The sequence below is a fragment of the Chiloscyllium punctatum genome, unplaced genomic scaffold, assembly GCF_047496795.1.
Source record: "Chiloscyllium punctatum isolate Juve2018m unplaced genomic scaffold, sChiPun1.3 scaffold_130, whole genome shotgun sequence".
Classification (NCBI taxonomy): domain Eukaryota; kingdom Metazoa; phylum Chordata; class Chondrichthyes; order Orectolobiformes; family Hemiscylliidae; genus Chiloscyllium; species Chiloscyllium punctatum.
Genome location: NW_027309864.1, coordinates 580,034 through 594,296, shown reverse-complemented (window position 1 = coordinate 594,296; position 14,263 = coordinate 580,034). Strand labels below are relative to the sequence as shown.

Genomic DNA, 14,263 nt, shown 5'->3' with positions numbered 1-14,263 from the left:
GTGAATTAGCCATGGCAAATGCAAGGTTACGATGATCGTGTTGAGGGTTGAATCTGTGAGGGATCGTGTTTGGAGTTCGGTGTGCACCCAATGGGCTGAATGGCCTGCTTGTATGCTGTCGGGAGTTTCCGATTCAGAGAAGGTAGGGAATGTGAGGTGATGGGTTTCTGATCGTTGAGATCAGTGTGACAGTACGATATCTATTGGGTTGATTGAGTTTTCATATCAGACTGTACAGTTGGACATGTGTCAGGTAGTTAGTGCACCCGGAGCATTGTATCAGGCCCCTGTATTCCCAAAAACCCTGAGTCTCAGTGTAATTTCTGAGAATTGGAAAGTGAAAGCAGTTGAACCTTTGGACAGAGACACACCTTGAAGTTGCTGTACTCAGCAGTGCATAACTAGGACTGTTATAATCATTCCTGGTTAGATGTCGGACTCAGTGAGCGGGGTGACCCCAGGTGGATCTGTTCAGGAACATCATTCTGCCTCCTTGCTGCCAGACCAGGTCAATCCAGCTGATCTCCAGTTGCTGCCTGCTCTGTCTGTGTCTGTGTCAGGTACAGTCATCAAGGAGACAACTCAACCTCTGATTTTGATCCCTGTCTTTCTCAATACCTCTCTGTGAATCTTTCTGTCTGTCTGCCTGACATCTTCTCATTCATGTCTCATCACAAATATGAGTAGTATCAGAATCAGGGTGGGTTGGTATGATTTGTCTGTCGATTCTGCAACAGGAGAACTCCAACATTGTCATGAGAAATCAGTACTGACCTCTGACGGTGCAGCAGTACCTCAGTGTTGACACTCCGATAGTGCCTGCCTGTACAGCACTGGCTGTTCAACCGTACAGACAACGATCTGTTCTGACCCTGTGTCAGTGTGGTGCTCCCTCAGCACTGACCCCGTGTCAGTGTGGTGCTCCCTCAGCACTGACCCCGTGTCAGTGTGGTGCTCCCTCAGCACTGACCCCGTGTCAGTGTGACCCTCCCTCAGCACTGACCCCGTGTCAGTGTGGTGCTCCCTCAGCACTGACCCCGTGTCAGTGTGGTGCTCCCTCAGCACTGTCCCCGTGTCAGTGTGACCCTCCCTCAGCACTGACCCCGTGTCAGTGTGCCCCTCCCTCAGCACTGACTCCGTGTCAGTGTGACCCTCCCTCAGCACTGCCCCCGTGTCAGTGTGACCCTCCCTCGGCACTAATCCTCAGTGCTGACCCTCCGACAGTGCAGACCTCCCTCAGCACCTGCCCTCTTCTGCTACAGAGCTCCCTCCTGTGTGTAGGTTAGGATGAATTGGCCATTCTGAATTTCCCATAGTCTCCAGTGAGTCACGAGGTGAATTAGCCATGGCAAATGCAAGGTTACGATGATCGTGTTGAGGGTTGAATCTGTGAGGGATCGTGTTTGGAGTTCGGTGTGCACCCAATGGGCTGAATGGCCTGCTTGTATGCTGTCGGGAGTTTCCGATTCAGAGAAGGTAGGGAATGTGAGGTGATGGGTTTCTGATCGTTGAGATCAGTGTGACAGTACGATATCTATTGGGTTGATTGAGTTTTCATATCAGACTGTACAGTTGGACATGTGTCATGTAGTTAGTGCACCCAGAGCATTGTATCAGGCCCCTGTATTCCCAAAAACCCTGAGTCTCAGTGTAATTTCTGAGAATTGGAAAGTGAAAGCAGTTGAACCTTTGGACAGAGACACACCTTGAAGTTGCTGTACTCAGCAGTGCATAACTGGGACTGTTATAATCATTCCTGGTTAGATGTCGGACTTAGTGAGCGGGGTGACCCCAGGTGGATCTGTTCAGGAACATCATTCTGCCTCCTTGCTGCCAGCCCAGGTCAATCCAGCTGATGTCCAGTTGCTGCCTCCTCTGTCTGTGTCTGTGTCAGGTACAGTCATCAAGGAGACAACTCAACCTCTGATTTTGATCCCTGTCTTTCTCAATACCTCTCTGTGAATCTTTCTGTCTGTCTGCCTGACATCTTCTCATTCATGTCTCATCACAAATATGAGTAGTATCAGAACCAGGGTGGGTTGGTATGATTTGTCTGTCGATTCTGCAACAGGAGAACTCCAACATTGTCATGAGAAATCAGTACTGACCTCTGACGGTGCAGCAGTACCTCAGTATTGACACTCCGATAGTGCCTGCCTGTACAGCACTGGCTGTTCAACCGTACAGACAACGATCTGTTCTGACCCTGTGTCAGTGTGGTGCTCCCTCAGCACTGACCCTGTGTCAGTGTGGTGCTCCCTCAGCACTGACCCCGTGTCAGTGTGGTGCTCCCTCAGCACTGACCCCGTGTCAGTGTGGTGCTCCCTCAGCACTGACCCCGTGTCAGTGTGGTGCTCCCTCAGCACTGACCCCGTGTCAGTGTGGTGCTCCCTCAGCACTGACCCCGTGTCAGTGTGGTGCTCCCTCAGCACTGACCCCGTGTCAGTGTGGTGCTCCCTCAGCACTGACCCCGTGTCAGTGTGACCCTCCCTCAGCACTGACCCCGTGTCAGTGTGACCCTCCCTCAGCACTGACCCCGTGTCAGTGTGACCCTCCCTCAGCACTGACCCCGTGTCAGTGTGACCCTCCCTCAGCACTGCCCCCGTGTCAGTGTGACCCTCCCTCGGCACTAATCCTCAGTGCTGACCCTCCGACAGTGCAGACCTCCCTCAGCACCTGCCCTCTTCTGCTACAGAGCTCCCTCCTGTGTGTAGGTTAGGATGAATTGGCCATTCTGAATTTCCCATAGTCTCCAGTGAGTCACGAGGTGAATTAGCCATGGCATATGCAAGCTTACGATGATCGTGTTGAGGGTTGAATCTGTGAGGGATCGTGTTTGGAGTTCGGTGTGCACCCAATGGGCTGAATGGCCTGCTTGTATGCTGTCGGGAGTTTCCGATTCAGAGAAGGTAGGGAATGTGAGGTGATGGGTTTCTGATCGTTGAGATCAGTGTGACAGTACGATATCTATTGGGTTGATTGAGTTTTCATATCAGACTGTACAGTTGGACATGTGTCAGGTAGTTAGTGCACCCGGAGCATTGTATCAGGCCCCTGTATTCCCAAAAACCCTGAGTCTCAGTGTAATTTCTGAGAATTGGAAAGTGAAAGCAGTCGAACCTTTGGACAGAGACACACCTTGAAGTTGCTGTACTCAGCAGTGCATAACTGGGACTGTTATAATCATTCCTGGTTAGATGTTGGACTCCGTGAGAGGGGTGACCCCAGGTGGATCTGTTCAGGAACATCATTCTGCCTCCTTGCTGCCAGCCCAGGTCAATCCAGCTGATCTCCAGTTGCTGCCTCCTCTGTCTGTGTCTGTGTCAGGTACAGTCATCAAGGAGACAACTCAACCTCTGATTTTGATCCCTGTCTTTCTCAATACCTCTCTGTGAATCTCTCTGTCTGTCTGCCTGACATCTTCTCATTCATGTCTCATCGCAAGACCCTCTGACAGGGCACATATCCCTCAGCGCTGACTCTTCGACAGTGTGGCATTTCTCAGTGCTGACTTTCAACATTGCGCAGCTCCCTCACTTCTTACCTCCGACAGTGCGGCGCTCCCTCAGCCCTGACTGTCTGAGAGGTTGGCACGCCTTCAGCGCAGATTATCTGACAGTGTGGCACACCCTCAGCACTGACCCTCCAACAATATTGCACTTCCACATCACTGATCCTTCAACAGTGCTCCTCTCTGTCAATACTGATACCCCTACATTGCAGGACTCCCTCAGCGCTGACCCTGCCACAGTGTGGCATGTCATCAGTGCTGACCTTCTGACAGTGCGGAGCTCCCTCATTGCTGATCCTCCGACAGTGCGGAGCTCCCTCGGTGCTGACCCTCCCACAGTGTGGGGCTCCCTCAGCACTGACCCTCCCACAGTGTGGGGCTCCCTCAGCACTGACCCTCCCACAGTGCGGGGCTCCCTCAGCACTGACCCTCCCACAGTGTGGGGCTCCCTCAGCACTGACCCTCCCACAGTGCGGGGCTCCCTCAGCACTGACCCTCCCACAGTGCGGGGCTCCCTCAGCACTGACCCTCCCACAGTGTGGGGCTCCCTCAGCCCTGACCCTCCCACAGTGCGGGGCTCCCTCAGCGCTGACCCTCCCACAGTGCGAGGTCCCTTAGCCCTGACCCTCCCCACAGTGCGGGGCTCCCTCAGCACTGACCCTCCCACAGTGCGGAGCTCCCTCAGCACTGACCCTCCCACAGTGCGGAGCTCCCTCGGCACTGACCCTCCCACAGTGCGGGGCTCCCTCAGCACTGACCCTCCCACAGTGCGGGGCTCCCTCGGCGCTGACCCTCCCACAGTGCGGGGCTCCCTCGGCGCTGACCCTCCCACAGTGCGGGGCTCCCTCGGTGCTGACCCTCCCACAGTGCGGTGCTCCCTCAGCACTGACCCTCCCTCAGTGCGGGGCTCCCTCGGCACTGACCCTCCCACAGTGCGGAGCTCCCTCGGCACTGACCCTCCCACAGTGCGGGGCTCCCTCAGCACTGACCCTCCCACAGTGCGGGGCTCCCTCAGCACTGACCCTCCCACAGTGCGGGGCTCCCTCGGCGCTGACCCTCCCACAGTGCGGGGCTCCCTCGGCGCTGACCCTCCCACAGTGCGGGGCTCCCTCAGCACTGACCCTCCCTCAGTGCGGGACACTCAGTGCTGACTCTGTAACAATGTGATGCTCCCTCAGCACTGACCTTCCGACAGTGCTCACTTGAATTTAGAAGAATGAGAGGTAATCTCATTGAATCCAGAGCGGCGTTGTCTCAGAACAAAGGGCTGCCATTTTCAGACTGTGATGAGGAAGAATTTCTTCTCTTATGGGGTTGTGAGTGTTTGGACTGTCCTGGTCCAGTGAACAATGAAGCCAGAGCTCTTGTGCCTGTTTAAGGATACAGTAGATGAACTCTTATTCATTGGAGAATCAAGAGTTATGGGATATGGGCAAGAAAGTAAATGTGAACCATGATCCTGTCGAATGGCAGAGCAGATTCAAGTGGCCTACCCCTGTTCCAATTTCTTGTGGTCTTACATTACAGAGTGCTCGAGGAAAGAAATCATTTGTTTGTCTGTGTATGTGGTGGTGGATGGAGGGTAGTGTTGGGGTTGTGGTAGATGGGGTGTGTGGGGAGGGGGAGGCAGACCTTGGTTTCAGAGGGGAACCTGCAATGGATGGTGTTGTCCTGCATCTGCAGCCCTATCCTATGTGTGGTTCAAGGTAGTAGGTTTTTGTGGGTAATGTTAGGGAATTCTAGTGGTTGTGTTCTCAGCAATGAAGTAATGGAGTCTCCATCTTGAACAAAATGCATCTTCTTTTCTGTAGATTGTTTAACGGCAATGTATGAGAATGTGTCCACTGTAGTTTGACATACCCAGTTGCAGCAACAAATCTCTTCAATTTCAAATGTCATCTCTAAACACTTGGTGACATCTTTACTCATTCTTTCGTATTTAGCAATGTAGCCATTGATTTGTGGCCTCTGTAACACATTTGTAAGCATGTAAACGTTACACCTAAGATGTAGGCTATAAACACCTCACAATGCATGTAGCTACAATTCCAACATTTCAGACAAAGACCTTGCTGTGCTTAAAAAGAGTACGACACTGAGTCCAGTCAATGATGCATCTGCATCCGCCGGCAGATCTGGGTCAGAATGAGCCCATATTTAATGAGTATCAATGAAGTTTAATGTGGAGAAGTGTGAGGTGATTCACTTTGGAAGGAGCAACAGGAATACTGGGCTAATGATACGATTCTTATGAGCAGAGAGATCACTGTCCACGTGCATAGATCCCTGAAAGTTGCCACCCAGGTTGATAGGGTTGTTAAGAAGGCATGTGGTGTGTTAGCTTTTATTGGCAGAGAGATTGAGTTTCAGAACTATGTGGTCATGTTGCAGCTGTACAAAACACTGGTGTGGCTGCATTTTGGAGTATTGCGTACAGTTCTGGTTGTCACATTAGATTAGATTCCCTACAACATGGAAACAGACCCTTCAGCCCAACAAAAGTCCACTCCGACCCTCCGAAGAGTAACCCACCCAGACCCATTTCCCTCTGACTAATGCACCTATCACTATGGGCAATTTAGCATGTCCAATTCACCTGACCTGTATACTTTTGGATTGTAGGAGGCAACCAGAGCACACGGAGGAAACCCACATAGACACAGGGAGAACGTGCAAACTCCACACAGACAGTCGCCGGGCGTGGGAATCAAACCAAGGTCCCTGGTGCTGTGAGGCAGCAGTGCTAACCACTTAGCCACCGTGCCTCCCATGGTGCATTATAGGAAGGATGTGGAAGCTTTGGAAAGGGTGCAGAGGAGATTTACCGGGATGTTGCCTAGTATGGAGGGAAGGTCTTCTGAGGAAAGGCTGAGGGACTGGAGGCTGTTTTCGTTAGAAAGAAGAAAGTTGAAAGGCGACTTAGTTGAGACATCTAGGATAATCAGAGGGTAAGATAAGGTGGATGGTGAGAGCCTTTTTCATTGGATGGTGATGGCTAGCATAGGGGGACATAGCTTTAAATTGAGAGGGTGATAGATATAGGACAGATGTCAGAGGTAGTTTCTTTGGAACACACCGCCTGCAACAGTGATAGACTTGCCAACATTGAGGACATTTAAATGGTCATTGGATAGACTTCTGAACGAGAATGGAATAGTGTAGGTTGGATGGGCTTCAGATTGGTTTCACAGGTTGGTGCAACATTGAGAGCCGAAGGGCCTGTACTGTTCTATGTTCAGTCCGATCCTTTCAAAGAGGATTTATTGAATTTATTCCCAATAACATGTTTTCTTTTGGCAACAATGTCATCGCAGTGAATCATTTGCAATTGCCAAATTAAATAAGAAATTTCCACTTCGTTCCGCATACCTGTGAATCACTGAAGCTGTGAGATAGCAGAAAACCGTTGATTTGATTTGTCTTTATCAGGATCAGTTCTGATGTCTGGTGTGTGAGTGATATGTTCCAAAGATTTTCCTGGATTATTGGAGGCTGAGGGGGGATCTTACAGAGGTTTCTAAAATCACGAGGGGCATGGATAGGGTGAATAAGCAAAGTATTTTACCCGGGTGGGGGAGTCCAAAAATAGAGGGCATGTGCTTAACATGAGAGAGGAAAGATTTAAAAGGGAGCTAAAGGACAACTTTTTCCTACAGAGGGTACTGCATGTGTGGAATGAGGAAATGGTGGAATATTGAAAAGGTGTCTGGATGAGAACATGAATAAGAAGGGTTAAGAGAGATATGTGCCAAACGCAGGCAAATGGGAGAGGTCAGATTGAGATGTCTGGTTGGTGTGGACATGTTGTGCCAAAGGGTCTGTTTTTGTGCTGTATGACTCTAAACTTAGTGGCTGGCTCCTTACAGAGGAAAGCTGAGGGAGAGTTGTTAGCTCACTGGGATTTTGTTTTATTTCTCCATGCTCAGAAAGGGTATGGTTATAGATAGACAGAGAGAGAGGGAGGTGGAGACTTTCTCTTTGCAGAATGAGTGATTCTGCTGTATTGTGGTTGAAGAAGGCAGAGCTTTGACTGAGGTATTATTGGTGACCTTGTCTTTAGCTGTCTGGTGGCCCATAAACTTTGGAATTCCCCCTGAGATCTTACCACCTCTCATAGAGACAGAGATGTACAGCTCGGAAACAGACCCTTCGGTCCAACCCGTCCATGCTGACCAGATATCCCAACCCAATCTAGTCCCACCTGCCAGCACCCAGCCCATATCCCTCCAAACCCTTCCTATTCATATCCCCATCCAAATGCCTCTTAAATGTTGCAGTTGTCCCAGCCTCCACCCCATCCTCTGGCAGCTCATTCCACACACGTACCAGCCTCTGGGTGAAAAGGTTGCCCCTTAGGTCTCTTTTATATCTTTCCCCTCTCACCCTAAACCTATGCCCCTCTAGTTCTGGACTCCCCCACCCCAGGGAAAAGAGTTTGTCTATTTACCCTATCCATGCCCCCCTCATGATTTTATAAACCTCTATAAGGTCACCCCTCAGCCTCCGACGCTCCAGGGAAAACAGCCCCAGCCTCTTCTGCCTCTCCGTATAGGTCAGATCCTCCAACCCTGGCAACCCGAACTTGCTTTTCCTCTTTAAGACATTCCTCGTACTTAGCTCTTTCACTGAGGTTTTGGTCATCTATACCTGCAATTTCCTTCTGCAGCTCAGATGCAAATTTTGTTTCAAAATTTCATGGAAAGCATCTTGGAGGAGTTTGATTTTCTAAAGTGGACATACCCATGTCTATACTAGATGAAAAAAAAGTGCAGACCTTCTGTTATGGTGCATTAGATACATTGTCCTTTGCTACCTCTAGGTCCTGGAGGTCATGGTTTGTTAGATACACTGCCCCATCCCCCCTTCTGGGTCCTGGGGTCATGGTACATTACATAGACAATCCATTTCCCTCCTCTAGGACTGGGGTCACAGTTCAGTAGATACATTGTCCTTTGCCCCCTCTGGGCCTGGGGGTCGCGGTGTGTTATATACAGTGTTAATTCCCTCTCTGGGACTGGGGGTCACAGTGTGATTGGTACACTGTCCTTTCCCCTCTCTGGGCCTGGGAGTCACAGTGTGTTATATACACTGTCCTTTCCCCTTTCTGGGACTGGGAGTCAGAGTGTGTTACATACTCTGTCCTTTCCCCTTTCTGGGACTGGGGTTTCACAGCGCGTTAGGAAGACTGTCCTTTCATCCCTTTATGGGAGTAGGAGTGACATTGCATTAGATAGTCTGTCCTTTCTTCACTGTTGGACTGGGGCATCATGGTGCATTAGATATACTGTCCTACCCCCACCTTGTGGGACTCGGGGAGTCATGGTGTGTTGGATGCAACCACCTGTATGCCCGTCAGAAACAGGCGGTCACAGTACATTCGATACACTGTGCTTTCCCCTACTCTGAGGTCAAGGTGCATGAGATACACTGACCTTTCCTCCCGCGTATGGAATTGAGGGTCACGGTGTGTTCGATAAATTGTTGTTTCCAGCAGTTCTGGGACCAATAGTCATGATGCATTAGATATGCTCCCACCAGAACAAGGGGTCACCGCTCATTAGATATGCTGTACTATCACCCCTCTGGAACCAGAGGTCACAGTGCATTAGATACACTGTCCTCTCCTATCCCCCCACCACCCCAGACCAGGGGGTCACAGTGTGTTAGAGACACTGTCCTTTCTCCCACCCCATCTCTGGACCAGGGGGTCACGGTGCTTACTTAAATTGACCTGTCACCCCTCTGGAACCAGAGGTTACAGTGCATTAGATATACTGTGCTTTTTTCCCCCGTTTATGACAAAAGGGTTACAGTGCATTAGGTACACTGCCCTTTTCCCACTTCTGGGACCGATAGTCATGGTGTGTTAGGTAAACTGTCCTTTCTGCCCTTCTGTGACTGGTGTCATGATGTATTAAATACGCTGACCTTTTCCTCCCTCTGAGACCAAGGGTCATAATGCATTAGATACACAGTCCTTTTCTCCCCCAGGGAGTGGGGGGAGTCATGGTGAATTAGATCCACTGTCCTTCCTCCCGCTCCAGGACCGGGGGTCACATTGCATTTGGTGACCTGTTCTGTCCTGTTTTCCAAATGGGTGTGTTGTTCAGCTGCTTATTTGTTCTCTGTTCACTTTCAGAATGATGTCCCCAGTCTCAGGTGAATCCCTGCAGCTCGTGTACATTCAGGAAGATGTGTTGCTTCTTAATGAGGAAGCTTTTAAACGCTGTTTCTTACGAGGGGATGTGAAGGATGGTCCAGTGTGTCTGATTTCTATCATCGGGGAAGAGAGGAAAGGAAAATCCTTTCTACTCAACTATCTCCTTCGTCGGCTCTGTCATCTGGTCAGTAACAAGCTACCATCACTTCCTCTCTCACTCTGGTTGGTGAACTCTGCTCATTGCTTACCTTTCCAAAAGTAGGCAGAAATAACAGCAATATATATTTGTAATATATTTAAGTTTGAAATTGATCCGTGTGCTTTCATTTCATGGACATTTGTGCATCAATTTCTTTCTCTGGATCACAAATCTGTGTCTTTCTTCCCCTCTCAGCCTCTATCATCAATCCTCATCTCAATCTTCCTCATGTCCTATTCACAGTCCTCAGACCAATCAGTTACTTGTTGCCAGCTGAATCTTCATTTGCACCAGGCTCTGGATTACAGCTTCTCTACACCTTCTCCTGCTGTGCTGGGGCCAGCAGCTGTGTAAACAGCGCTTACAAATGAGTGTCAGCTTACTCACTTTCTAAATACATGCTGCACTCTTTGTTTTGAAATAAATTCTTTCTCATGTCAGCCCATTATGCAAACAAAGACGAAAGTATTAAGTCATGGTCTTTACAGAGGTCAGATTTGTATTTGCCCCTTGTTGGTTCCCTCACCACCTGCCGCAGGACCAGCCCAGCAGCTATGTCCTTTAGGACCCAACCAGCTCGAACACTAATGCTGCTGATGAGTCACTGTTGGTGGTGGACATTGAAGTCCTCATTAGTACCCTTGCCATCCTCAGTGCTTCCTCCTGTTTCATCAGCTGAAGGTGGATGGTATGTAGTAATTAGCAAGAGGTTTCCTTGTTTAACCCAAAGCCATCTGATTGCCAACCCCTCTCTCCAACACTGACTGTATTCCACTGTGTCAGTGTTGCCACCTCTGCTGATGGGACGGAACATCTGAGGATGGTGATGGTAGTGGCTGTGAGATAGTTCTCTCAGTTTTGGCACTAACCCTCAGACATTACTAAGGACATCCTTGGTGGGTCAGTGAAACAACTCTTCAGAGATTGACTGCCCAACCCCATCATCCTTCACTTACAACTGCATGGCCTTTGACAATAGCACTGCCTCTCACTGAGTCAGGCATTCAGCAACTCAGTATCCCTGATATATATCCTTTTTGTATTAGCCAGGGCTCCCTGATGGGACCAGGTTAACAGCCCCAGTTAGGGAGCTCATATTCTATGAGGTCCAACTGACTGACCTCGTTCCAGCCTCTACAGATAACAGAGCTGTTTCTGCCTTTGGTGTTTCTGGCACCAGATGATCCATTTGGTTTCTTTTGTTTATTGAGATTTTCTAATGGTTTATATAACTGAGTGACTTGGAGCATTTCAGAGTTCAGTTAAGAATCAATCAGAATGCTATGGGCCTGGAATCACATGTTTCCTTCCCTAAAAGACATTGGTGAACCAGTTAGGTTTTTCCATCAAATTGTGAATATTGTTATGACTTTGTCAGGGGTAATGCATTGACAATCAAACATCATTACTCTACCATTCTCAAATTTTAAAGCAATCGCCAAAATGGCCAAGTCTCACTTTTGGACTGATTTCAATGTAATCAAAAATAATCAGTTTATTGTATAATTAAACTTAGTCTTGAAACATACGGCTTGCATTTAAGCTACAATTCTGGAATTTCACCCATATCTCCTCCGAATTCCAAACACCGACACATACACACACAACACAAAGTATTTATCAGCAGAGCTGATAGGTTTGATGGGAAATGTAAAGTACAAGGAGAAGTACAGCCTGTTTAGATCATTATGCCCAAACTAAACTAAAAAAAACCTTCTGCCCTTATTCGGACCATATCCCTGTATTCCCTCCCCATTTGCCTCTTAAATGTCGACAACCTGTCTGCTTTCATCACCTCTTCTGGCAGTGCATTCCAGGCTCTCTGTGTGAAAAACATCCAGTTAAACTTTCCCCACTCATCTTGAACTCTTGTGATTGAAACTTCAACACTAGGGGAAAAAAAACCTCTGACTATCTACCCTGTTGTCACAAAGCTGATGCGTAAAATGGATAAAATTGTAAAATGGGCAACAGTATTGTGACATCCCTTGAAAAGCTGATGTTCTTTTTGGAGCTTAGAGATTTAAAAATGAATTTCTGTGGGTAAGCAGCTGCAAGTGCTCAAATTGACAGTGTATCGGGGGTGATTCAGTTAGCAGGGCCAAGCAGCCTTTTTACCCACACAACAGTTTAAATTCAGCCAATTAAATTACAAAGGCACTTGGAGACTAAGGATCAACTAAATTTAAAATGGATTGTTTTGACACCCAGAAATCAATCAAATTATAAGAATTGAATGTGTCATGGGGCAGTATATAAAACCAGATACAGTCAGCTGTCATCTGGAGAGATAAGAGCTGCCCAGCTGTCAGGGAAAAACTATCATCCATCTATAAACGATACCAAGGCACGTTCAGCTAATATTTCAGACAGCGGCATTCGGCAGACTGAGAAGGTGTTTCGGACTGAGGGAGACAGCAGAATCAGAGGAAAGGACAAGGACTATTCTGGAAGATGTATCTTTGCTGCAGTTTTGGGAGATTAAGTTTTAAGTTACTGTTCTTAGTAATTAGATTTATATAAGTGGGACCTGTATTATTGAAACTGCATCCTATTAGAATCTTGTTTTATTCAGAACTAAGTAGTGTTATGACATGGAGGTGAATTCCTCTGTTAATTAAACCAAACACCCAGAAAAGCTACCCTCACCTCGTAATCTGTTAAAATGTAACCTGACAGAGAACTTTCAAATTCCACTATTTAAAATAAAATTCAATTTATTTTTCTAACTCTAACAGTCAACATTAAACAAAACAAAACTGTTCACAAATCCAAGCCCCCTTTCTCTTAACTATTTGCTATCTGCCACCAACTCTATAACAATATGCTATTCTAATAAGACACTTATTAAGATTACATCAATTTAATTTCAAAACAACACAGTCACTGTCTTCCTCTCTGCCTTCACTCTTCCAACTGAGGATCTCCCTGGGTTGTCTTCTTTCTTTTTACTGATTATATTTCACTTGAAAAGTTACCTTTGATGCAGAGTGTTTCCTAATTTCTTTGAGAGCAAGCTGTTAAGAAAGGCAATTAGCTCTCTCTGTCCAAGGTAGTTACTCTCTGACCAGTTTTCAAAATGTCTGCATTTTATACCCACCCCCCCCCCCCCCCCCCCCCAACATGGGATCATATCATTGGTTCGATGTTGGCTCAAATGATAAATTAAAATGCAATTGGGATTTAGTATCCTGGGGCATAATTAAAACTGGTTAAATTTGAATTGTTGTCAAAACAGAACTAACTCAGTGTTCATATCACAGCCAAATGTTACATATTTTCAGTTTTCCAGTCTGCTGTGAGACTGCCATCTAGTCATATACATGGGGGCTTCTAATCTCTCAGTGCAGAATAGCATCCACTCTCTTTTAAAGGCACATTGCACACCTTCAACTTCATAACAGTAGTTAGAGAGAAATTGCTTGGTTTGTTAGTGGTTCTCTTAACTTGTTCATTGTTGGAGTGAGATAAATGAATTTTTAATTTGTTACTTATCAAGAATTCTATTTCATTTAACTACTCCTTTATAACAGATTAGGGGGTAAGAGGTAGGTTATACCATTTGTCACCCTGACTTCATCAGATTATGAGGTAAGGTGCTCCTCTCTGGGTGTTTTGGGTTTTAATTATTGCGGGGGATCGACTTCCGCTTCATAACACTATCTATGCCTCTTATAATTTTGTTGACCTCTATCAGGGCTCCTCTCAGCCACTGTCTTTCTAGTGAAAACAATCCTAGTCTTTTTAACCCTTTCGCATAGGCAGTGCCCTTGAGACCAGGCAACATTCCAGTGAACCTTTTCAGTACTCTCTCCAAAGCTTCCACATTACACTGGTAGTATAGAGACCAAAACTGCACACAATACTCCAAATGCAGCCCAACAAGGGTTTTATATCGCTGCAACATGGTTTACCAACTCTTGTATTCCATACCATATGCCTTCTCAACCATCTTGGCCACCTGTATTGCCACTTTAAGGGAACCGTGGACCTACACGCCCAGATCCGTCTATGTGTTAATGTTCCTAAGGGTCTGCCATTTACAGTACAATTCCCACCTGAATTTGATCCTTCATGAAAGGGAACAAGGGAAAACAGACATTCCAGCTCACCCAGGATCTGAAAACGAAGCATAGAATGTGGTGAATTTCCAAAATTGAATTGCTGACAGCTGTAGACTGATGGAAGATCTTTGTCAGGCAGGATCTGAATCTGCTTTACAAGGTAGTCAAACACTGATGTCTGAAAACTTTGTCAGGATCTGAGAAACACCTTGTGAGATAGAGAGAGACTCGAAGCTCTTGGGATTTCTGCCTTATTGACTCCTGAGGCCTATATAAAACAGAGGTCAAGTCCAGGAATAGATGCTAGAAAACCACTCCCACAGAATGCC

At 47.4% G+C, this 14,263-nt stretch overlaps 1 protein-coding gene across 1 annotated transcript in view; it reads left to right on the top strand.

The window, feature by feature from the left end:
* Positions 1-3,289: 3,289 nt before the first annotated feature.
* The window catches only part of LOC140471624 (uncharacterized), a 247,244-nt gene continuing 236,270 nt past the window's right edge, over positions 3,290-14,263 (top strand). The window contains exons 1-2 of the mRNA XM_072567433.1: positions 3,290-3,327; positions 9,651-9,855. Of these exons, the coding sequence (XP_072423534.1) occupies positions 9,652-9,855 (204 nt within the window). The 5' untranslated portion in view covers positions 3,290-3,327; position 9,651. The remainder of the gene's footprint in view (positions 3,328-9,650; positions 9,856-14,263) is intronic.